The 24,314-nt window shown below is 37.1% G+C and overlaps 1 protein-coding gene across 1 annotated transcript in view; it reads right to left on the bottom strand.

Annotated features, from left to right (window-relative positions):
• LOC122815022 (leucine-rich repeat serine/threonine-protein kinase 2-like) overlaps positions 1 to 24,314 on the bottom strand; it is a 2,570,681-nt gene that overhangs the window by 1,533,661 nt on the left and 1,012,706 nt on the right. The window contains 1 exon segment of the mRNA XM_044087274.1: positions 5,001 to 5,187. Within this exon segment, the coding sequence (XP_043943209.1) occupies positions 5,001 to 5,187 (187 nt within the window).

Below are 24,314 nucleotides of genomic sequence, written 5' to 3' on the forward strand. Positions count from 1 at the left end.
TTTCGGAGCAACATATCAATATGGCTTTTTTTAAGTGATATTGTGTCTACAACTATCTAAATGAATGCCTCCAACAAGAGATGCAATATTGCTAATTCAAAAGCAATACCTTTAATACTTTTAGAGGGAACAGTTAAAAATGTTACTTGTATTTATTAAGTGCTTGGGGAGCAGCATTTTGAGAGAGATGTGTCCATTTTAATTAACAGGTGGTGTACAATGGGGGGGGGGTAGCACTAAGATCTTGGGAGGACAAAATGAAATTTGATTGCTACACCCCTATCAGAAGGTGCAAACAGATGTCACACGCAGAATCTCTGAACTAAAGGTCAGGAAGGAGGTGCAAAATGGCATCAGCAGGAAGCATATCATTGCATGGTTCATCTGGTAAGTTACAATCTAAAGACACATTCTTTCTGCTACTTGAATGCCACAAAAACTGTTTGCACAGCTTATTTAAACATGGTGGAATTTTCAAGGAGGGCTCCATCAGAGATATGCAAATACATGTGTTAACAAATATTTTATTCCCTGCATTTACCACACCAGGATCACTACCAACAGTGTAAGTATGTTCTACAAGCACATCATCTTCAGAAACAACTTAGAAAATGACAGTATATTTTATCAACTGCTAACTTTCTCTTCAACTAGTCCAGGAAATTTGATTTGGTGCTAGAAGAAGCACTATACAGAGAATCTGAGGCACTGCTAGACCTGATCTTCTCTTATCCAATCGTGTTCTATGTCTTTTTTTTTTTTTTTTTTTGCAGCGGGCTTAGAACAGATTTGGCATTCCTTTGAAAATAACCTTTTCCAAGCATTAAGCACACTTATCCTAGTAGGTGGAATTTTGACCTCACATTTACATTTTCTGAAGGAGTGAAAATCCTGCTTTTTGACTAAGCTGTCTGGAAAAAAAAAAAAACATAGAAAAACTATCAAAACATCACCAAAGGTGTGTGTGTGTGTGGGGGGGGTAAGTGCATAACCTGATCAAACAGCTGATCAAGCAACAACAAAAAAAAGGAAAAAAAAGTTAATGTCAGAAAGTTAAACAGAGTAAAATCTAGCATAAATCAACAGAAAACACTTCTAACAAGTATTAGCAACAAACAACGGTCTGGGGCTATTTTACGATATGACTAACTTCAATGCATGAGTACAGACATCTGGTAATAGATCCATAGACGTTCAGCACTGAGTAAGGGGAACAGGCTAAGGTTGCCAGGTAAAGTTTTAGGTACCAAACTTATTAGGTGCCAGGCTACATCCTGCCAGTCTTGTGGCACAAATGAAATGCCCAACAACAGCTCAGCTATTTCATGGCTCTCTACTGGAAGTGCGAGACCCATAGTTGAGTCTTGCAACTCTAAAAATAAAATGAGACTTCACAGAATACAGAGCAAATCGCAAGAAAATAACCCCCCCCACATATAACACCACCAAACTACCAAACACACTTTTTACTACATTTCTGCAGTGGGGCAAGCCCCCCTACACCCCTCCTTGTGGGGGTCTCCACCCCCCCCGTAAATTAAATATACCTACTCAAAGATCAGACTACAGTGGGAAAAAGTTAATTTCCTAACCCCACTGTATCAAGCCTCCCTGCAGAAACTTAGTAAAAAGTGTGTTTTGCAGTTTGGAGTCATTATATGTCGTTATATGTGGAGGGGATGTTATTTTCATGTGATTTGTACTGTTATATGTTATGAAATTCGATGTTTTGGGTTTTAGATGTTCTGGTCTCAATGTTATGAAATTCGATGTTATGGGTTTTAGATGTTTTGTTTATGGGAATAGTCTCATGTACTAAAACCATATCACTCAACTTCTTTATGTAACAATTGTAGACAAAGCCAAAAATACCAGGGAAGAAAAGAGTAATAAGGGACAGGGTTTAAATATCACTCTCATAAACTTAGAAGGCTGCTACAATAACAGGGTTTGCATTAACATCAATTTACTGAAGGATATGAAGTCTGAGACTCAAATATCTGTCATTTATTCAGTGGCTGAAATTCTCAATGATTTGACAGGAAGTCACATATTTTACAAGGAACAAACAAAAAAAGTGAGGCAAAAATTGGGACAGCCTGAGACAATTTGAGAAATTCTGGACAGTTGAGAGTATGACTAAAATATTTGAATTAGTAAGCATTCCCATTTGTATTTACAGTCTCAATCTTCAGTGGATCACAGTTACAGTTTTCAGATATTGACTGACACCCAAATCAGAAACACCACAAGAGAAACAGTACCTCACACTAAATGTATAGGCCTCACAGAGGATGTACACCAAAGCACTGAAAAAGGATAGTTCAGGAAAGGAGCCACATAACACTGACATTGGTTTTACATATCTGTGTTAAAGCCGAAAAGGAAACTGGCAGGCATCATAGAATAGCCTTCATCTGAAGGTGAGGAAGAAAATGTGATCCTTTTCTTGTTTGAATATCAGAAATCAGATTTACAAATTCCAGACAACTGAAGACGGTACTATCTTCATTAGAGTATCCATGTCACTCTGCAGGGCACTGCAGTGATGCAGGAGGCAGTGAAGCCTCACTGCAGTCTATTCCACAACTGTAAATACTCCCCAGCATACCTCTCAATTGTTCATATTTTATTTTATTTTACATTTGTTGACCGGGAAAGACGACGGTCCATTTTCAGCGGAGGCCCGGGGAGAAATATTCCACATTAGTTACACAACAAAAGATACATTTACAAATACAGAAAACTGATAGTAGAAACATTTAAAAAAAAGATAAAAAATAATAGCACATTTATAACATAGAAGATCTTGTATAGAGGTTCTATGTATCTACATAGTTTGTGTTGTGAACATCACTTTATTCATAAAAAACTTTATTCTGTAACTAAGACCATGGTTACAGTAGGAAGGAAGGTAAGAGAAGTAGGAAAGAATAGAAGAAGATTATGTAATACGTGGACATAGCCAGGAATTCTTAAGATGGACCTTTAGTGAGTTTTTGAACTGTAAAGTATTTGATGCTGAAGTCACAGAGTTGGGGAGGCTATTCCAATTTTTACCTATGGTGTGTGAGAAAAGTGCTTTCCTTGCAGTGTTGCTAGCCCTAGATATTGATAGGAGGGATCTGCTGGAAGAGCGGAGGGCACGATTTGTTATGTAGTGAGTCAGTAGTTGACAGTGCTGGGGTCTTGTCAGGATTTCTTCGAATATTGTATGCAATAACTAGTTGGTGATAATTTAGTAATTGCGGAAGTTCTAGCCACTGAAGCTCCTTTAGAGTCAGACAGTGGAGGGTTCTAAAGTTGGAGTTACTAGCAAACTTGGCAATTTTATTTTAACAAGATACAAGTTTGTCAAGGTCAAGTGTCCTAATGTGGGTTAGGATTGGTGCTGAATACATTATAGTGGACAATAGGTGTGTTTGGTGCCTGATCTGATAGGAAGTTTTTGTGTCTGTACAGAGTTCCCATTTTTTATGCACCTTTTTGACAGTTTAAGATATATGAACATCAAAGTGAAGATTATTGTCTATTTCAACACCAAAGCGCTTAGTATGGGGAGAAGGAGCAATGACAGTTCCATTTCTGGAAGTGATAGAGAAGGAGAAAGGAGAGGTTTTAGATTTGTTGGGAGTGAATAGGGATAATTTGGTTTTGATGGGATTTAGGAAAAGTTGGATATTTGTAATCTGTAAAAATCCAGATTGTTGCAGAATGTCCAGATTTTTTACTCATATTTTTAGTCTGTTCCTCATAATATTTGTGGTTTTCTGGATTTTTGTAATAGATCAGTGAGGACTGAATTCAATATATAATGACACACATTTGAGTTTCTGACTTAATATCCATCAGAAAATGCATGGTAACACAAGACATTTATTCTAGTAACTTTCTAAGTTTATAAGAGCAGTATTTAAAATCTGTCCTTATTTTTTTTTAGCTTTATCCATATTACATTTGGCTTTGTCCAGATTTCTTGTGCTAAGAAGTTAGCTATATTCCCCAGTGAAGTCACCATAATAAAATGCTAGTCCATAGTAGATGTTAGTTCTTCAACCAAAACCAGCTCACAATCTTACAACAATAATTTGACTGATTTTTCAGAAGCTACTGTAATTTCTGATCCTGTCTGCTGGTACACAGTACAAGTCTAAATTAACTGGTGACTCCTCTGTTCCTAATAATATGTGGGATGGCTCTGAGGCGAAATGTATCTGAAAGATATTTGCCCCTTTATCTATGAAAGGAACTTGGAATTTATACCAACCACATAAACCAATTAAGGCATTTGCTTACATGGAGCAGAGGTAAGGTGCCCTGACTGCAGCCCAACAGACAAAGATTCAACTACACAGCCTGGGTCTGGATGCTGCAGGAGTTACACAAAGGGATGGGAGTTAATAGCTGAAGTTGTCTCACCAGTTCCTGGGAAGAAGGAGGTGATCTGGCCCACCGACTGCTACCTGGAGGAGGTCAGATAGTTTGTAAACAGGAAACAGTAAAAAGGGCTCAAAATGTATTGCTTGACCTGTACAATATTAAAGATGGATATAGAGTTTGTGAATCCTTGAGAGAGAGAGAGACAGAGTGTGTGTGTGTGTGTGTGTGTGTGTGTGTGTGTGTGTGTGTGTGTGTGTGTGTGTGCATGTGCGCGCACATGTTTATACACAAGAGGGGGATTGTGTGAAAAGAGAAGTGAAATGATATGGATTATTCTCTTCCTTTCATACGCACAAGTATGCTACCATGGGTAGTATTACGTTTTTTTTCAGGAGAAATGCAAACTGTAAGGATATGGAAGCCCTTAGAAATATTAACAGCATTTTACCATCCTTCCACAAATTTTTTTTCAAGTGATTATGCACTCTAACACATTGTTCTTTTTCATTACACACAGCTAATTATGGATGCATTTCATTTTCTTTCTGAAAAGTGCTCCAAAGTTTAGGAATAGATCCCATACAGATGCTGAGTGCATCTAAATTATGTAGAAATGTTACCTCCTTTAATTTGTTGTTAGCCAGATGCAACTTTTCTAGGCGACACCATTTGTAAGCACCCTCACTTAAATCCAGAACCGATATCTGATTGCAGTTGAACACTAGTTCTCTTAAGCTCGAGGACTCCCACCGTGATGGCCGAGGAAGATCATGGATTTCATTGTTGCTCATATCCACAGATCGTAGACTGAAAAATACATAAGTGTCACACATTTTGAAACAAACATGATATATATATGTACAAGATGGGAGGGACAATGGTTATAGAAATGACAAAGTCTGAATGATTTACCACTGTAATACAGTAAACCACATTGTTTTTTTCTAGTAAAGTTTTGACTATTGAGGCTTACCTTCACTAGACAGTCACAGTGACACATTCTTTTTTTTTAAAGAAATGTCTTTATTAAAGCATCACTTATAACATAGCTAATCATACATTTATATAAATGAAAACAAACCACACCGACACAATCCTAATTGCAAGCATTTTACATCACAAATCATACTGACACACTCCCAGTTGCAAACATTATATATCACCTATAATCTACCCAATCACTGTCAAACATTACATGGCTCATTTAAGTCCTGCCTTCTTTTAAACCTCATTCCTTCTCGAGTGGCCAAACAAAGCCAACCATGGGTAAATCCAGCATTACCCACACCCAGAAGTGGGTTATTGCTATTATACAATGACATTATTTAAGAAAAAAAATAATTACTTTTCTTAAATAATGGCATTGTATAATGCCTCCTTGCTGCCCTTCCGCAGCTGTCTGGTATTATGCGGCAGTTCTGATGTACTGCGCATGCGTATGCCTATGCAGTACATCAGAGCTGTGGGCAAAAGCAACGGAGAAAGCAAGATCTCCGTTGCTTTTTACAAACTGTCTCGCTATGTTAAAGGAGTTTAACATAGCGAGACAGTGTGAAGCAATGGAGATCTTGTGTTCTCCATTGCTGTAACAAAAGCGTTAATAGTAATGGAAAAAGTCCGGGCGACCGGACCTTTTTCCATTACTATAACTTTGATTTACAACGTGCACGCTGACCAATCAGCGTGCACATTTTTGAATATTAATGGGGGGGGTCATTGTATAAATTACAAATAATGTATTAGACAGAGAGTTTACCATCAATGTAAGCCATATATATATATATATATATATATATATATATATATATATATATATATATATATATATATATACATACACACAGACCTCTGTTAGACCAATTGTGCCAGTCTTTAAATGCCTTAGTATAAGGAAAAGCGATGCTACCCTGCACCAAAAAAAGTTAGCAGTGGCAAACTTGGGGAAAATTATGGTGGGAGTGGTACCTGATAATGATGAATTGATGGATGAGACTAATCACCTGGACCCTTAGAGTATCCCCCTCTCAGATGCTCTGAAAGGCTGATGAATCAGAGGGCCCCTCAGTATTATCACCGGGCCCAGAGGGGAGGAAGGAGAGGGCAATGTTGGTGGAAGGGGAGATTTCAACATTATTAGTTACTGAGAAAACCTCTAATGAATTGTTGTTTGATGAGTCGCCTATAAGCACTTTCGATGAAATTAAATGCAAGGATAATGTATATACATATAGAAATTATAATATATTTAATTATAGTGGTGCGGAATTAACTGTTGATCATTTTAGTTTACTATCTAGAGGTTTCAAGTTTGTCCCTTATAGGAAATGTGACCGCACAAAATTATTATTAGATTTTAAAATGTTTATTAGGCAGTTGAATTTTGAGGTTATATTTCAGGGGCAGGCAAAGACACACACACAGCCTTGTTTAAAATGCAAAAGTGAATATAATCTCCCAATACATCCTCAACTGAAAAATGTTGAGTCCATTGTTGAAAATAAATTAAGGCAAGTTATAGGTAAATCTAATAGATATAATTTGAATCAAAATGAGAAAAGGTTGCTTGGTGAACTTCAGCGGAACTCAGAGGTTAGGGTCATAAAGCCTGACAAAGGGGGGGGGTGTGTCCTTATAGACCAGGTTATATATGAAGGAAAGATGCAGGATATTCTGGGTGATTCCTTAACTTATACTAGGGTTTCTAGGAACGAAATTCATGTGGCATATAAGAAAATTGAGTTGGCCCTTAATGACTTATTAATGGAAGGACTAATTAATATAGAAACTTTTAAATTTCTGCATGTGCCTCACCCTAGAATACTAACTATTTTTGGGATTCCCAAGGTCCACAATAACAAAGAAACCCCCCCCCCCCTCTACCGATAGTGTCTGCTGAAGGATCTAAGACTGCGCCTTTAGGAAAATATATAAATGTAAAATTGAAAAAGTACTGGGGGACAGAAAAAAATATTCTTAAAGACTCCTGGGAATTCCTTCAGGGGATTGATTTAAACCAGGTGTACAATGGTATTATTTTTGTGACTGTGGATATTAAAGATTTATTCACAGTAATACCTCAGGACAGTGGATTAGATTGGCTGGAGGCAGCCTTAGTGGACAAGTGTAGAATTTCTAGTGATGAATTACAAGTTATACTTAATTTAATGGATTTGATATTAAAATATAATTTTATTTACTATGGGGGAGAATATTTCCACCAGGTGAGGGGTGTAGCTATGGGGGCCAGTTGTGCCCCCACTTATGCCAACATCATCTTAGCCTGGTGGGAAAAACAATAAGTCCTTAACTCTAGATTTTGTGATTGTTGGATTTTATACAAGCGATTTCTTGATGACATTTGTATTTTTTGTTAGGAATCAGAGGAGAAGTTGAAAGAATTCTTAGAGTACTTAGGTACAACTACTTCTTTTTTTGCAATTTACAAGTTCGGTTACATTCAATAAAGTGGATTTTTTTGGATGTGAGTATTATTAAAACCACTGGGGGTATAAAATCAAAAGTTGTCCGAAAGGAGACTTTTTCCAACTCTCATCTACATTTTGAGAGTGCCCACCCGTATGTACAGAAAATAAGTCTTTTTAAGGGCAACTGATAAGAGTTAGTAGACTCACTTCTCTAAATGAAGACTTTGAGGAAGAATGTGTTTTTTTAGAAAAACTCTTCTTGGAGAGGGGATATCCGGCAAAGTTGCTGGAGGACACTACCATTTATGTTAAAAATCAGCGAAGGTCAAGATATATGCCTATTTTAGGTAAAGGTGATCAATTTATATCCTCTGTTGCTGCGAAAAATTATAGTGAATTTAGAAGGGCAGTTACAATGGAATATAATAGTGATTCAAATGTGGCAGTGATTAGGAGAGAGTGGAATAAATTTACTTCTTTTACTGATCTTAGGGGCTTAGAAAATAAGCCCATTAATATCATATTTAAAAAAGGTACAAATTTGAAGGAATTATTTGAAAAGGGCAGTAAAAATCTGGAGTTAAGAGATTGGGTACTTATAGGTGTGGGGAATATTCCTAGTGTAGTCTTGTGGCCAATGTTGATCAGGTGTATGTCAAATCTAGAAATAAGACATTAAAAGTATGTACTATAGTAATTGCAATACTAGTGGTTTAGTTTATTTAGTGATGTGCGAAGTTTGTAGCACCTTTTATGTAGGGAAGACTGAAAGATGTCTGAAAAGAAGTATTTATGAGCATTTTTACAATATTAGTAAAAATAATGAAAACAAAGGCCCTATATAAGCATTTACAAAATTGTGCTCAAGCAAACTTTTTAATTTTTGTGTTGGAAGTAGTTCATTTGGATGCCAGGGGGGCTCTTGAGAAACCCGATTGGAATATCAGGAATTGTACTGGTAGGTCCTTTTGGATGTTGGGAGACACCCTGGCCTAAATGATAACATTTCCCTGGCTCCACTATTAAAATTAAGGGCAGCCAAACTTTGAAACATTTTTAATTTTAATTTTGACCAGTAGAGGCTAGCATTGTATAGGGAATGATCAATGTATGAATTTTTATATAAAAAAAAAAATATATATATATATCTATATAGGTTACCGTTAGAACATCAAACGCTCGAAACATAGACACACGGAAACCCGGGTCCAAAACATCGACACGTCACTTCACCGACAGTGTAATTGGTCGACCTGCAAATGTTCGACACTCAATTTAAACATGGGCGCATTGAGGAGCTGAAGTGTGATAGGGGAAATAGTCTGTCTGGAAAGTGTTTAATTTGCATACATTATTATTATTTGCACGTTGAAATATATGTGTTAATTTGTTTTATGCTGATGTTTCTGAGTTACTTGGACCATTCAATGCAGATTGGCATTTTGCATGTGCTGGTGTTCCAATGTCGATTATTTGTGTCTCGAACATTTTTACATCGATATTTTGATGTTTCGGAGAAGTGACATGTCGATGTTTTGGACCCGGGTTTCCGTGTGTCGATGTTTCGAGCAGTCGATGTTCCAACGGTAACCTATATATATATATATATATATATATATATATAGATATATATATATATATATATATATATATATATTTTTTTTAACAACATTTTAGACTGGGTTTTAGTTTACAAGTATTTAATATTATGTAATTTATGTGTTTTTATTATTGTATTCAATGGTAGGAAGGTTGTATTTCTGTATGTTTTATTATATTATATATATTTATTGTAGTAACTATGTTTGAATAAGGTGCTTCTATTCCTTTATTTCTTTTACATATGTCAATTGATGTAAGGTCCTTATTGGTTATTTTTCATAACTGTGGCATATATAATGTGCTTCTCTAAGTGAAAAATATTATCTGATGACGTCTTGGAGGACGAAAACATATAAGGAATTGTCAAGTGTTTATGTTTGTGTTTCCATGTATTAAAAGCATTTTATACCATGGCTTGTGCAGTGTGGTTCCAGCAACACACTCTTTTTGATTATTTGTTGTTGTTGGGGTTGGAATTCCTCTTTTTTCTGGTTAAATGCCTTAGTATATTACTCTCAATACACTGCAGCAGCACAATGATACTCCAGAAAGTTTAGTTACTTAAATATCTATCATAACTTCAGATTTTAATGAACTGGAATTAGAATACTATTCACCACTGCATTCTTCCTACCAGCACAGGACACACTCAGCAATTTCCAAGCTTTTTCAACAGCTTCAGAAGACTACCAAGAAACAGTAAATTACTTCATCCTCTTCAGCTTGTGACTACTAAAACACAGTGAGGGGAATATGGGTCATTAAATATAGTACAAAAAAGATGTAGGGATGGGACCTCTGATTCCAGTCCAGGTAGACCTGGAGCTGTCCTGAGGACCTTTTTAACTAAACTGTCATAAATGAACCTGGAAAAACACTGGAAAGATTTCAACACTGCAAATCTTCCAAGAATGTCCATAAACAGAATTGGTGGTAGGACAAAACTTAAAATAGTCCTATGAGGATCAGTCTGGCTTTGGAGGCAAAATCAAGGATATGGTGTTTCACGAAAATACTGTAACCAGTCCCAAGACACTGCTTCACAGATATCTTAGACATAAATCTCTTAAGAACATGCAGTAGGTTTGTCAACTGCCTGGGCTGAGAGTGCTTTTACAGTGGTATGCAGCAGCTCTTATCTGCCACTGATTTTGCCTCACATTTTTCTCATGTACCTCATAAAATGTTTTGTTTTCTTATAAATCCACTAAGGATTTCAATCAGTCAATAAGGACAGACATTACAGTTTGATGCTTCCTACTGTTCAGAAAGTGTATGGTAATGCAAAACCTGTTGATCTATTTATTACCTTTTAAGTGAACTGGAGTAATATTTAAAAAATGCCCCTGGTTTTGGTCTTTGTGCCCATAATTATTTGACTTTGCCCCTATTTCCTGAGTAAAGAAGTTGAGAGGTATGATCAAGCTACCCTGTGACAAAGTATAATACAAATAGCCATCAAGGAAGCAGAAGTCTGTCACGGGACTAACGATTCTTTGTTGCCTTTAGGAAAGGAAGCAAAAGCTTGTTTTTTTTCATTAAAGACAGGCACACTTAGCATAATAATTAAAGTGCACTTACATCAAGCTTGTGCAGCAGTATTTCTCCAAAGGCAGACTGAGTTAGGAAATATTACGTTAGATGTATAGACTATTTAAATTTTGAAACCGATCCATAGGGAAAGAAAAGTTTTAAGAAGGAAAATACTTGCCCTTTGGAATATCAAAAATGGCTCTTCATACACTAAGGCTTGCAATTCAGAAATAACAGAAAGAGGGTCATTGGAGAGAAGAACCTGATACCACAGGTAAACAGAGGTTCAAAGGATGAAAGAAACAGACATTCCAGGACAAAATTAAGATTGCAAGGTGGTGAAAATGTATCAACAAGTGTAACATCATCTTAGTAACAAAGTTGGAAAAAGGCCATCTCCCAAAAAATTATGCTAAAGACCAAAATAGCACAGAGGTAGACTTCTGCAATGGAACAGAATGAGAAAGTATTCTTTAATTACAGAAGGAAATGCAAAGGTAATATTAAACATTGTAGTAACCTAAAAGAAAACAATGGCAGAATAAACTCTGAATGACATAACATTACCCATAGTCTGGTGAATAAATTTGGCTCTAATTTTAGGATTTGGAGAGAATAATTCCATTTCCATTCATATTTACTGATCAAACTAAAGTATGCTTGGGCAGAATTAATAACACTATTTCCTTGGTTCCCGACATCTCAGGCAGTTCTCTCATTGCTAATACATCAGAAATGAAAATCCGAGATAGAGCCTGGAATCACAAGACAAAAAAACCTTCTGATAGACAGAAATTCTGTGAATTATGTAACAAAGTCAAACAGGACAAAATCCTGTATTACCAGTCCGCCCTGAACTCCACCCAAAACAACCCTAAACAATTCTGGTCAACCATCAACTCCATCCTCCACTCAGGAAAAGTAGGAATCCCTCACCAAACAAAACAAACTCCTCTGAAAACATTGCCACCTCTTTCAACACTCACTTCACACAAACTGTTCTATCACTAGCAAAACAACACAACTCCCTTTCCCCTACCTCCTCCAACTACACCTAGTAACCTGCCCACTGCATTCACTTTCTCTCCTATCCCTACCTCCAACACAAAAAAACTCTTATCGAAACTAAAACCCACAAAACTAGCAGCTGACAACCTCCCAGCTGAGTACCTTAAAATTGCAGCTGAAGCCCTAGCCTACCCAGTTGCAATCCTGATTAACCGATCTTTATCTGAAAGCTATGTCCCTTCACAATGGAAAATATCCCACATTATCCCCCTTCACAGAATTCGCCAACTACCGGCCCATAGCAATTCTGTCTCCTCTATCAAAAATACTTGAGAGATGCATTCACTCTCAGGTTCTAGGCTACCTCCTTGCTAACACCCTCCTATCTAACACACAGCATGGTTTCCGACCATACCACAGCACAACCACTGCCTTACTTGCTTTCACTAATACAATCCTTCAACATACAAACAATGGTTATTTCAGCTCTGCAACCATGCTAGACACATCTAAAGCATTCAACATGGTCTCTCATAAACAACTCATCACTGTCCTCAGTACTCTCTCCTTCTCTCAATCTGTCACTAGTTCCAGAGCTACCTGACTGACCGCCATCAATCCACTGTTTGCCATAATGATATATCCCCCAACTCCCTGTCTCAATAGGTGTTCACCAAGGATCCATCCTTGGACCCTTACTCTTCTCCATATTCACTAATAATATTCACTAATAATCTAGCCTCTGCTACCAAACAAGCCACTCTCATACAGTACACAGATGATTCCACCATCATCTGATCAGCCCACTCCCTACCTGAACTTCAAAAGACCACACAGGAAGCCTTTTCCCCAGTTGAAACTTGGTTTTCTGATGCACAATTAATACTTAACTCAAACAAAACAAAACTCCTCATCTTCCAACCCACCAAACACAATCTAAACACCCACCAATTTAATATTAACGGCAATGACAAAACCATTATCCCCCCAACAGACCACACCAAACTACTTGGAGTTGAAATTGACAATAACCTCAAGTTTGACATCCATATCTCATTAACCATAAAAAAGTACACGAAAAACTAGGAGCTTTATATAGAAATAAGCAATTCCTCACCAAAACAGCCAAGATTTCAGTTGCAAATAGCCACCTTATCTCCACCCTACTCTACGCCTCTCCAATATTTACCAACCTAAGGCAAAGTGAGTTAGGTAAACTCGAAGCTTGCTACAACAAAATAGCAAGGTTTGCCACTGGCCAAGCTACTGTAGCCACTACTGCACCTCACTTACTGAACTAGGCTGGCTAGAACTCCCTCACCTCCTTCAATGGTACAAACTCTCACTCACCCACAAACTACTAAATCATCCTCTAAAAGTCCCCTCCCTCCAAAATCTACTCCAACCCTATCATACCACCAGACCACTACACTCCGGCAACAAAAATCAATTACAGGGAACTAAAGCCATGAACTCTGCTGGAGAAGCTCTCTTCTCCTACTCCATAGCAAAATTATGGAATACCCTTCCTCACACTATAATGTCTGTGTCATCATGCACTAATTTCAAAGCTGCTCTAAAATCTCATCTAAAAGAGCATTGGACATGCCCCTGTAACAAAATTCTCTAACATCTCTACCCCAACCTCACTAATCCCTTTCTTCCACCCCTCTAACTACCTTGGATTGCAGCCAAATACATTGCTTGTAAACCTATATCTCAGCTGTAATCTTAGCCACTGTTATTCAAGGGTAATAGCTGCTAGCTCAGCTATTAAAATACTTGCTAGTCTTTATGGCACCAATGATATAAGTGTTGTACCATTTAATTAAATCATTTCATTTTGAACTATAACTGTTTACTACTATTGTTAAACAAAACCTACCTATACTTTTTGTAACTTGTAATTAATTGTTTTTAATTGTTGTTTTTATTGTGGAGCGTTTCTCCCCGGGCAGCCGCTGAAAAAGAACCTGTGTGCAGTCAGATTTTCCCGGTCAACAAATGTAAATAAATAAATAATAACTATAGTCTAGTTAGTAAATGGAAAATGGGCTACACCTTGTGATTTAAGACCAACAGAATATACAAGGCAGTTGGGCCACATGGCCATTTATGCCATGACATTACTCACATTAGAACTTACTTTCATTTTCAATGAGTGATTGGCCAGTCACACAAGGGGATAATTTATGAATATTCATCCGATTGTATAATTATCCTAATAATGATAATGATAACACACTAAGCTTGCTCTGCCCTGAGATGGGAACTCCATAGGTGAAAAAAGCTTTAGCACAATAGCACCAGCACTCTTAAATCGACTGCCTCAAGAAATTAGGGTACATACAGAGTATCCATTATTTAAGAAGAATATACTGAACCACCTACAAAATAAATACAAATGATGAAAAACAGCTAACACAAATATAAAACCTAGCTGACAGTATTTGTTGCAGTTTTTGCAAATGATGTTTATATATGTAAGTAAGCCTCCTGCATGCTAATACTGTAAGTTTTAATCCATTCTTTAATTCTGTACAATACATATATTGTATGCATCTATCTATTATAAACATGTCTGTAATGAAAGTTCTTACTAGTTACATGAATGTTAAATATTCTTAGGGCCATATTCTAAAAGACTTGATATGGATATAAATGATTAAGAAGACACACACCAGATACAATGAAAAGGTAATCCAGAAACTCAGACACGGAGCAAGTAAAGGAATCACAAAGGAATCAAAACCCCTATTAGATGCCAAGGTTGCAAAACACTCTTACTTTGAAAAGTATATGGTTACACAAGAATCATTACATGATACCAAAATAATTATTGATACCTTATTTGAAACCCCCAAAGAAAAAAAAAATACAACTTAAACAGCCAAGAATGGAATTGTAACAGCAACGTATTCAGTAGGGAGTGTGACATCTCCATAAGTAACTTCCAAGTATTTAACAGGAGCAGGCATGGAGAGTCTCAGACAGAAGCTGTAGGATGCTTCACCCACAGCAGTGCTATAAGGATCACACTAGGACAATTCTGAAGAAAATTGAAAAGACCCTTCAGGATTATAAGAAGTGGTGGGAAGGTGTAGACAAACTTCCTATTCCACAATAGGGCAGCAGTTTTTGAACAAATGGCCCCAGGATCTGGCCTCATACAGGAATAATGCAGTCTTAAATGCATGCATGTCTGGTTTGGACAACCCTAAATGTAGATTAACAAACTGCACTTGTTCCAAATACTCTAGTCATAGTAGTCTATTGAAAACGGACTCACAGCATCCAGGAAATAGTTGGAAATACTGAATACACACAAGGATGAAATCATTTTCTCTGAATGGCCCAGCTTCACAGTTATGAAGCGAGATCTGTCTCAGCCTCAGAGCTACTATAAGAATTGTGTTATGATCGCCTTAAATAACCTTGTTAAGAACCTTCAGGATCACGGGAAGTAGAGGAAAGGAACAGATGAATCTTCCATTCCACAGGAAGGATACAATTGCTTTTCATGCCCCAGTACCTGAAGATTGACAGCAAAATAGAGGCAACTTTGCCCTCTTTTCCAGATGGCTCCATATGGAGTGAAGAAATATTACTAATACGTTCCAGATACTCCAGTCATAACAGCTCTTTACAATTCAACTCAGAACATCCAGGAGATGGACAGAAAGGAAATACCAGGCACCTAGAGAGCTAAAGTAACATGTTTCTTCAAGTGGCCCACCTTCACAGTTGGAGAGTGAGGGTCAAGAGTGGTATAGATTTGCCCCCCCCCCCCACATCATCTTCTCTTTTTTTTTTTTTTTGCCTGATAGCTTTTCTATCTGCAGCCGACTAACCCAATCATTCCACTTTGGGGCAGGGGGGTGATTGGTCATTTATGGGCTGAGTGACAACCCTCCTGCCCATTCATTTCTATCCAGGAATCCTAATCTGTTCTACAGCTTCAAACAGAAAGGCTTGACCTATGAGAGAAGCATATTCAGGGCCAAGGGGCCCACAGTGACATAGAAAAACACCCTCTCATCCTGTTGAGATTAATTTATTCCTTATCTAACAGTAGTATGGAACAATATTGTTGTCTCCAGACTATGATGGAAAGAAGAGATCACAAAAGAATGAATGACACTTGGCAAAGGCTTCATTCCACTCCTGGGTGCAGGGTGAGTTTACAAGGAGCATTAGCCTTCTTAGGACAAAAAGGACCAGGACATGATGCCTCTGGGATGCAAGAAAAGCTAAGAATAGACTTTGAAGGGATTATGAACCAAAGTTTCTTATCCTTCTCACACAAATATGGCTAAGCCTCTTTTGGGGAGCTGAAATTGGAGATAATGGCCGGGTCTTATTGGACTTCATCAGACTAAGTGTTTTTCCAATGAAAGGGTTATGTGGAAGAGAGATTAGGAACAAGATGCCTAACTATCCTTATCTGTCATAGAGACAAGAACCTTCTGTACTGTATCCTTAGCAGATACATTTAGAAACAGAGGGAGAGCCTTTGCTCCAGCTGACAGTGTCCTGCACTGACCTAATAAGTGTCAAATGAGAAACAGGTGGGTACTCGAGAATGGATGACAGTCCCCTAATACTGGGGAAAGTACACATCAGCAGAGCTGCCTGCTTGTGATACGCTTGTGCAGGATCATCTGCTAGTATCAAATTAAATTCCCTAAGAGTGATCTCTCAAAGGCAGGCCACAAATCCTATCGGGTATTAAAGAGCTCATAGATTTGACAACTAAGAAGAAATGTGGTTCTGTCATTTATAGGTAGCCAGTTACTGCTGTAGAAGTTGGTAGTGATGAGTTCAGGATCCTGCAAAAAGAATAGGTCTACAGATTTTGTTTACAGTAGCTTGTATTTTACATGTGTTTGAGCTGTAATATAAGGTTACAAGAGGGAGCCCATATTTGATTTTAGGGATAAGCATATTTTTAACTAAGGCATTATGAGCTACATGGATGAGGAGGTGTGAAATTCTACAGCACAGTTTTAATTGGAGTGTTTTACTAATAATATTGTCAGTATGCTTGGCATATTAAAGAGTAGGGTCCTAGGTGATCCCTAGGTACTTATGTTCTGCTACTAGTAGAAGAAGGTAGCTGTCTGTATCAGTAATAATCAGATTTGGGGATTTATGGAGTTTTTGTGGGGTGCCAAATATCATGATGTTAGACTTTGAGGGATTGATTAGAAGCCTGTTTTTATTCACCCAGTGGCATGAATCCATAAAGCTAGGCTGTAGTTTCTATAAAATGGTCAAGGTATTCTTACACGATCCAGGTAGTAAGATATCTTAAGCATAAAGGACTAAGCTGAGGTGGGGCATGTCTCTGGATATATCACTTATGAATAAGTGAATAACAATGGACCAACAATAGATCCTTGTGGAACTCCTGTGTCAATAGTGTCTCCTGTAGAGAAGCAGGCTCCAAGGTGTAGTTGGAATGTTATGTTTTGAAGGTAACTTTGAAACCACCTTACTGTATTTGGGCCAAAACTGAATTGTCTGTAAGTAAATTGCTAAAAGCACAATGTGAGTTTTACCTAGAAGTAGACAGTTTCTAGTTTAGATGTTAAGACAGTTTTTTTTTTCTGAACATTATCTGGTTATTATGTGACTTGTGAAGAATCTGAAATGTCTATTTTGGACTCAAAAGTCATAAGACAGTTCATGCTGTACATCTATTAGCCAGAAGCAGACAGCTTCTAGTTTGGGATGCTAGGCAGTTTTTTTTTCTAAAAATTGTCTGTTTATTTGAAAGCTATATTTTTAACTCATCATGCAAGTTCTGCACTGTTTGTATATTTATTTGGAAAGGAAATTGTTTACTCTATTTATTTGCTTCAAGTATTTTTATTCACCTTTAAATGCTCGTGGCTTATGTCTTACATATTAGCTTAAGGGCTTATGCACTTTACTGGTAAAACCAACTGTGGGCGTCCACCATTTGAAGTGAACTGCTTGAGCTACTGCTACCATTAAAATATTATTTGAAGGCAAACTTATTATAAGGGTAAAGAATAATTTGTGCTCTTGGTTTGCCAGTGAAATTTGGCTAATGGCAGTATGTCCTTAAACTTTGGGAAGGAGGATGTTGGGGCTGAGAAGTTACCTTTACCCTAAAACATGTGAGATTAGAGCTGGACATGCATCCAGAAATAATGATGGCGTTATTTTAATTAGTTTTGGTAAGACTGCAATGGAATGTACTGGGTTCATTCAGAGGTGAACAAAATTCTGGGAAGCCAGTTACAACTTACAATTCTGATCTTTAAATGCACAGTGTACTGCTTACTTGGGTATGGTATCTGTTAGTCATTACCCAAGGGAGCAGTGCACATTTACCATACACCTTTAAATTCAACTGCCCTTTTTATACTAACTTAAACTAGTGGTGGGATTCAAATCCTATATTGCTGTTTCCGTCACAGTCCACATATGACATCAGTACTGTGGAAGTTAAAGCCTACAGCCTTTGTCTATTGCATATATCACTCTGTGGCCAGAGACTGGGTCTTGTAACCATAAATTGTGTATATTCTTGCAACTACAATATAAATGTGCAGCAATATAGCTTGCACAACAGTTATTTTATTGTTCTAGTCAGAGTAGTTAGAAGACAGGCAAAAATGAGTTTTATGGAGTATGGAAAAAGTTCACGTTTCAACTCACTAATGAGTGCAAAACCAAGGGAAGGACATGAACACAGCTCTGTCTGCAGCTAAAACACAGTTCACTGAAACCAGTGACAGCCAGGTAGTGGTTGATGATACAGATTATGCAATAAAGTAACCCAATCCATACCCAGATAACCTGAGGTGCAGCTTGAATCAACAAGATTACAGCTAGACATCAAACATCCAAAAACTGAGGAAACTGAGAAAATGAGACCACTTGAGGTAGTGCTTGCAAAGTGCTAAAATTTTTTCTTCAAAGACAGATGACAAGGTTAATAACAAACTGCATCCTCATTAAAAAGAAGGCAGCTGAAAGACTGTGTAATAAACACCAACTTGATTGAAGGCAATAGGTTAGTTAGGTTTTTAACTCCTGTGTTCACTGGAAAGGCAATCAGTGCACACCCAAAACATCAGAAGCAGAATATCTGAATTGTGACAATTAAACATTGTTTCTGAATGTTTTAAACTGACGTCTGAAGTTTATATGAAAAGTTCACAAAACAGAAAAAAGACAGTTGACAGTGTCAGTAAATACACCACAAGAATAAGTGAATAACAATGGACCAACGATAGATCATTGTGGAACTCCTATGTCAATAGCATCTTCTGTAGAGAAGCAGGCTCCTAGGTGTAGTTACTTCTGAAATGCATGAGTTAATGTCAAGTTTAAACCTTATAATAAGGGAGCCAGCACCAGGTACTTTGCCTGAGAACATAAGAATCTGGTTAGCAAATCAACAGTGTAATATCACTAGTGTGTGTGTGTGTGTGTGTGTGTGTGTGTGTGTGTGTGTGTGTGTGTGTGTGTGTGTGTCAGGAGGGGCGTGATTTCTGACTTTTCAGCAGGGTGTAACTGCATAAAAAAGTGGCACCTAACACCACACATGGGTATAACAGACTCCAGGAGGCAATCTAAATCCTCAAAGCAGGCAGCACAACCAAAAGGGGAAAACACTGCCTCACATAAATGCCAAGATATTGGAGCATATTTTTTCCATTGTAACCAGATGAGACGGCACAGTTCAAATGTCCTAGTAAAAGGGTGTGGAACAAAAATACACCCGAGGAGGAAGAGTAAAAGTAGTAAATTAGTAGTGCTAGGCTGTCTTAAAGCTGCAGATGTTCCAGATTATCCCAATGGCCTGCACTATATACTGTTACAGGGTACAGAAACCATTGCCAAGAGGGATACTGCATCACATATAACTATTTTAAGCCTTCATTTATTACAGGGAAACATTATCTGCCCAAAAAATCCATTCTGACTAGGGCCACTAGAGGAACACATTTTCAGATGACATTGGCCAGGTTTATTTGGACTAGAAAGAAGGCAAGGAGACAAGCAGGTAGCAGTGTTTGAAAACATCTAAGCAAATGCTCAAATAACTGTTAATCACACAGTACCCATGTGTACATCTCCTTACACATATTCAAGCATGGTATAGATAATGTGAAAAGGGGGGACTTCCAAGATGTCTGCATACTGATCAACAGCTTAACTTCAGCTCTCACAGTGTGAAAAAAAAAACTGAGAGATAAGGGCCAGGAACTCTGCCACTTTTGGTAAAATCAGTCTCCAGCTAGTAATTATACTAGCTGGATGCCAGCAAAGAAGAAACTATGAGGGCCTGAAAGAAAATCAATTAGAAAAAGTGAACAGAAAACAATTACTGGGAAGAATCCTGCAGCCATTCAGCAAAAAGAAATTCAAGCTCCAACTCTGGTACAAGACATGGCTTCCAGTATTCTAGACAAAAAAAAAGTCAAATGTGCTCAGAACTGATTAAATTAAAATACTGAAGGCATATATCAACTCAAATAAAAAAAGTCTTGGAAAAATGTAAGAATCTTTAAAAAGATATTCAGATGAACAGAAAAAAACTGCAGAAATCAGTGATCAAAATGAAGAAAGGGCTGGAGAAGCATGAAACTGCTCAAAGAAAGATGTTTCAAAAAATGGTAGACTTAGAGAACAGAATACACAAGGAAAACTGAGATTTTCTCATGTATCAGAGAAACAAAAGCTATAGACTGTAATAATTTTATGAAGGCACAAATAAACAACTGGTCATGAAAAAGCAGCCAAGACCTGTATTTGTAAAGATGCAAACCTACCAGCAATAAGAGTTGATCATGACAAAACTGTGGCAGAAGGGCAAAGTATTAAAAGTTGGAGACAGTAAAATGTTTGTGGAAAATTATTTACTGTACACTATGCAGAACAGAAGCAAAATTATTCTATCACTCAGGGAATGTGAGAGGCAGGTGTGAGATTCAAGCTGCATATCCAGCTGTCTCCAGAATATTTTTTCCTGAAGGATCAAAGTTATTTTTGATGTAGAACAGGCAAAGGAGGACATACAACAGTTGAACAAAAAGTAAGCCAACAAGTAGGAGGAGACTCTACTTGTCAATTTTCTGAAATAAAGCTAATACATTTTTCCAGTAAAGCCTTTTTCCAATGTTCCAATGAAACACACTTCAGAGACAGAGAAAATCATAAGTGCTCACTAGAAGAATTGGGAGAACTTTGGAAATGTAGATAAACAGGAAATAGACCAACAACACAGAAATTAGTGAATAAATGTAAGATTACAAAGCATTAATCATATTTGTGAAATATGGCTGTACAAGAAAAAGTGAAGAGAATGGACTTTTGTTGACTTTAACTTGCTGAAGACTGAAAGGCTTCTGCTACATTTCATGTCATTTATGTTTGGAAGGACACTCAGAGGAAGGGAAGAGAAGGAAAAAGGTAACCAAGTAAAACGATTTCTGTTTTGTAACAGTACTTCTACAAATTGTTTCATGATATGAATTAGATGTTATATACTAAAGTATATTTTCAGATGTTAATGTATGTGATAAAAATGTCAAAGTAAACAGATGTCTTTTTTCTTCTTTCTTCATTTTTAGTATTAAGACATGCAGGCATTACAATATAAAAAGAGAAAAAAAAGACTGGGCAAAAGCACACAAGTTAGTAGGCTGTAATCTTGGGTCGCTAAGATATAGGATGGGGTGAGTGTAAAAGTACACAGATCATAACATACATAGAGCTGATATCTTTTCTCTTAATTTTGCATAGGTGGGTATATTGATTAAGACCCTTGGCTTAAGCTAATAAGTTTAAGTGGAAAAAGTAAATAAGAGAACACTGAATACAATAAGAAGTTTTCTTTTAATGAAAAATGTTCGGCATGATTTTAAAAGCCTACAGCTGGCGGCTAAATTCTTCTTCTTATGTTTCCACGGAGACAAGCTGATTATACGGTAATAAAAAGCTGGAGAACTGGTTTCTTTGAGGCTGAAAGTTAATGTTTTCTAAAAGCATGCAAGTTGTTTTTCACAAATGAGAGGGGAATATAGATAAAACAAGAACAGAGATGAGTTAGTGTAAGTAGAAGCATGGGCAGTAACAAGAGTATTAGCATGGAGAACTTTAGCTTTAGATCAAAAAATGCCTGTCTGTTTGGGGTAATAGTTTCTATTAGGAGGGTTAAACTTCATTATTTAAAGATATACATAGTTTTGTAGATTTGTATATAGTTAACATGTATTGGGGGTGTTCTGTGTGTGTGTGTGTGTGTGTGTGTGTGTGTGTGTGTGTGTGTGTGTGTGTGTGTGTGTGTGTGCGTGTGCGTTTTGAGGGCTTTCTTAAAAAAATGTCTTGTGAAATGCAACATGGGTTCATATGGAGAGGGCAAGAAACAACTGTATAAAAGATCAACCTGACAAACATTAGTGGGTGCATGTATCACAAAAACCTGGAAATAGACGTCTAAGAAAGCTGTCAAATATAACAGGTGGGAATATTAACCTCTTATCATGAAAGCACCACTTTCATTGTTACCAAAGAATTTTAATAATCTCACAGATCCAGATAAAAAGGAAAGACTATATTAAGAATTACAGAGTGCAAATAACAATGCTACAGGAGACATACTTGGAAAGAACTGAGCATGTGAATTTGATAAAGAAAAGATTTCAGGATGGATATTCAGCAGAGTATCAGGGACAAAGGAAAAGAAGAGTACTTACAATAATTGCTAGAGGAGTTCCAATAATGAAAAAAAGAGGAAAAAAAGATAACGGCGAATTTGTGGTAGTAAGGGGCTACTGGCAAGGAAGGAGGATTATGATGGCATGTATTTATATTCCATCTAAAACTGCTATTATGGAGCTTAGAAAACATTTTTGGAGAAATAATTAGCTTTCAGCAGGGAATATTACTTATAGGTGGGAACTCGAATTTGATTTGGAGTGATGAAGATGAATCTGGATGGCCTACAAGGGAAAATATAACAAAAAAGATAGATTTCTGAAGAAAATTTTGAAAGTATTTGATGCAGAAGATGTGAATTCACTAGTAGGAACTCAGGGAGAATTGACATATTATTCCCCAAGGTACAACAACTGGGTTGCACCAGACAGAATCCATACTTCACAGGAATATATGCATTTAATTGAGAGCTTTGACACACGTCCAATAATTATTTCAGATCAAGCATCAATAATTACTAAGATAAACATGAAGGGTAACAAAGTAAAAATGAGACACTGGTGCTTCCCCACCTATCTGTAAAAAAGAGAATTTAAGGAATGGGGGGGTGGAAAATTTTCGGGAGCCTTTATGAATGACAGAAAGTTTTTCAGAAGTTATAGCTAGTGAGTGGGATAAAATGAAAGTAGAGTTTACAGAGAAATAAAAGAAAAAGAGATATGGTTAAGAAGTAACAGGAATTATTTAGAGGGGTTGATAAAGATTAAAGAATTGCAGAATAAGGAGAATCTCACAGAAGAAGAAGAGCACTGCAGACTGCTAAATAAAAAATAAGGAAGCACCTGGATAATATGCATGTATTTTGAAACACTGCAGTTAAGCAAACGTTTTTTGATAAAAACAGCAAAGCACAAAAATTTATAGCAGAACTTAGGGAACAGAAAGTAGAAATGGTTATTGCCAAACTTAGAGAGCCTACATTAAGAAAAATAACCAGTGATCCAGTAGAGGTATTAAAGATATTTTGGAAATTGGGTGAAAATATGTACAAAGCAGAGATGTGAAAATCAAGAAAAAAATACAAATGGAAATATTTACGGCAGACTTAAATGTGCTAAGGTTAGAAGTAGATGAAGCTAAACAATTAACATTTAAGATAGGAGGTGAGGAGATAAAAAGCAGTGATGTATAACCAATCTACATGAAAGTCTCTGGGAATAGATTATTCTGGTGGAAGTTTGGAAGCCTGGAGGGAAGAATGTAATAAAGATCTGGAAGGTTTTGTTCAGTAGTATTTAAAAAAAAAAGAGGAAGTACAAACATCCTGGAAAAAAGCTGTGGTCACTGTTATAATACAGTGAAGACCCATCAGATCCAGATTCATATACGCCCATTTCAATTCTAAACTATGATTATAAAGTGTTTATGTCTATAACTGCTAAAAGAATGGCAAATGTGTTGCCAAAATTAAATATGGATCAATGTGGTTTTGTGGAGGGGAGGCAAAAATCTGACAACATTAAAAGAACAATGATGATCCAGAGGGAAGCAGAATGTAAGAAAATACTGCTGATGTTGGTGGGTCTTGATGCAGAGAAAGCATTCAACAGAGTAAGTTGGAATGTTATAAGCAGGGCAATGGAAGCATTTGCATTCCCCGATACA

This window comes from Protopterus annectens, chromosome 11.part0, assembly GCF_019279795.1.
Source record: "Protopterus annectens isolate FY-2018-M chromosome 11.part0, PAN1.0, whole genome shotgun sequence".
Taxonomy (NCBI): domain Eukaryota; kingdom Metazoa; phylum Chordata; order Ceratodontiformes; family Protopteridae; genus Protopterus; species Protopterus annectens.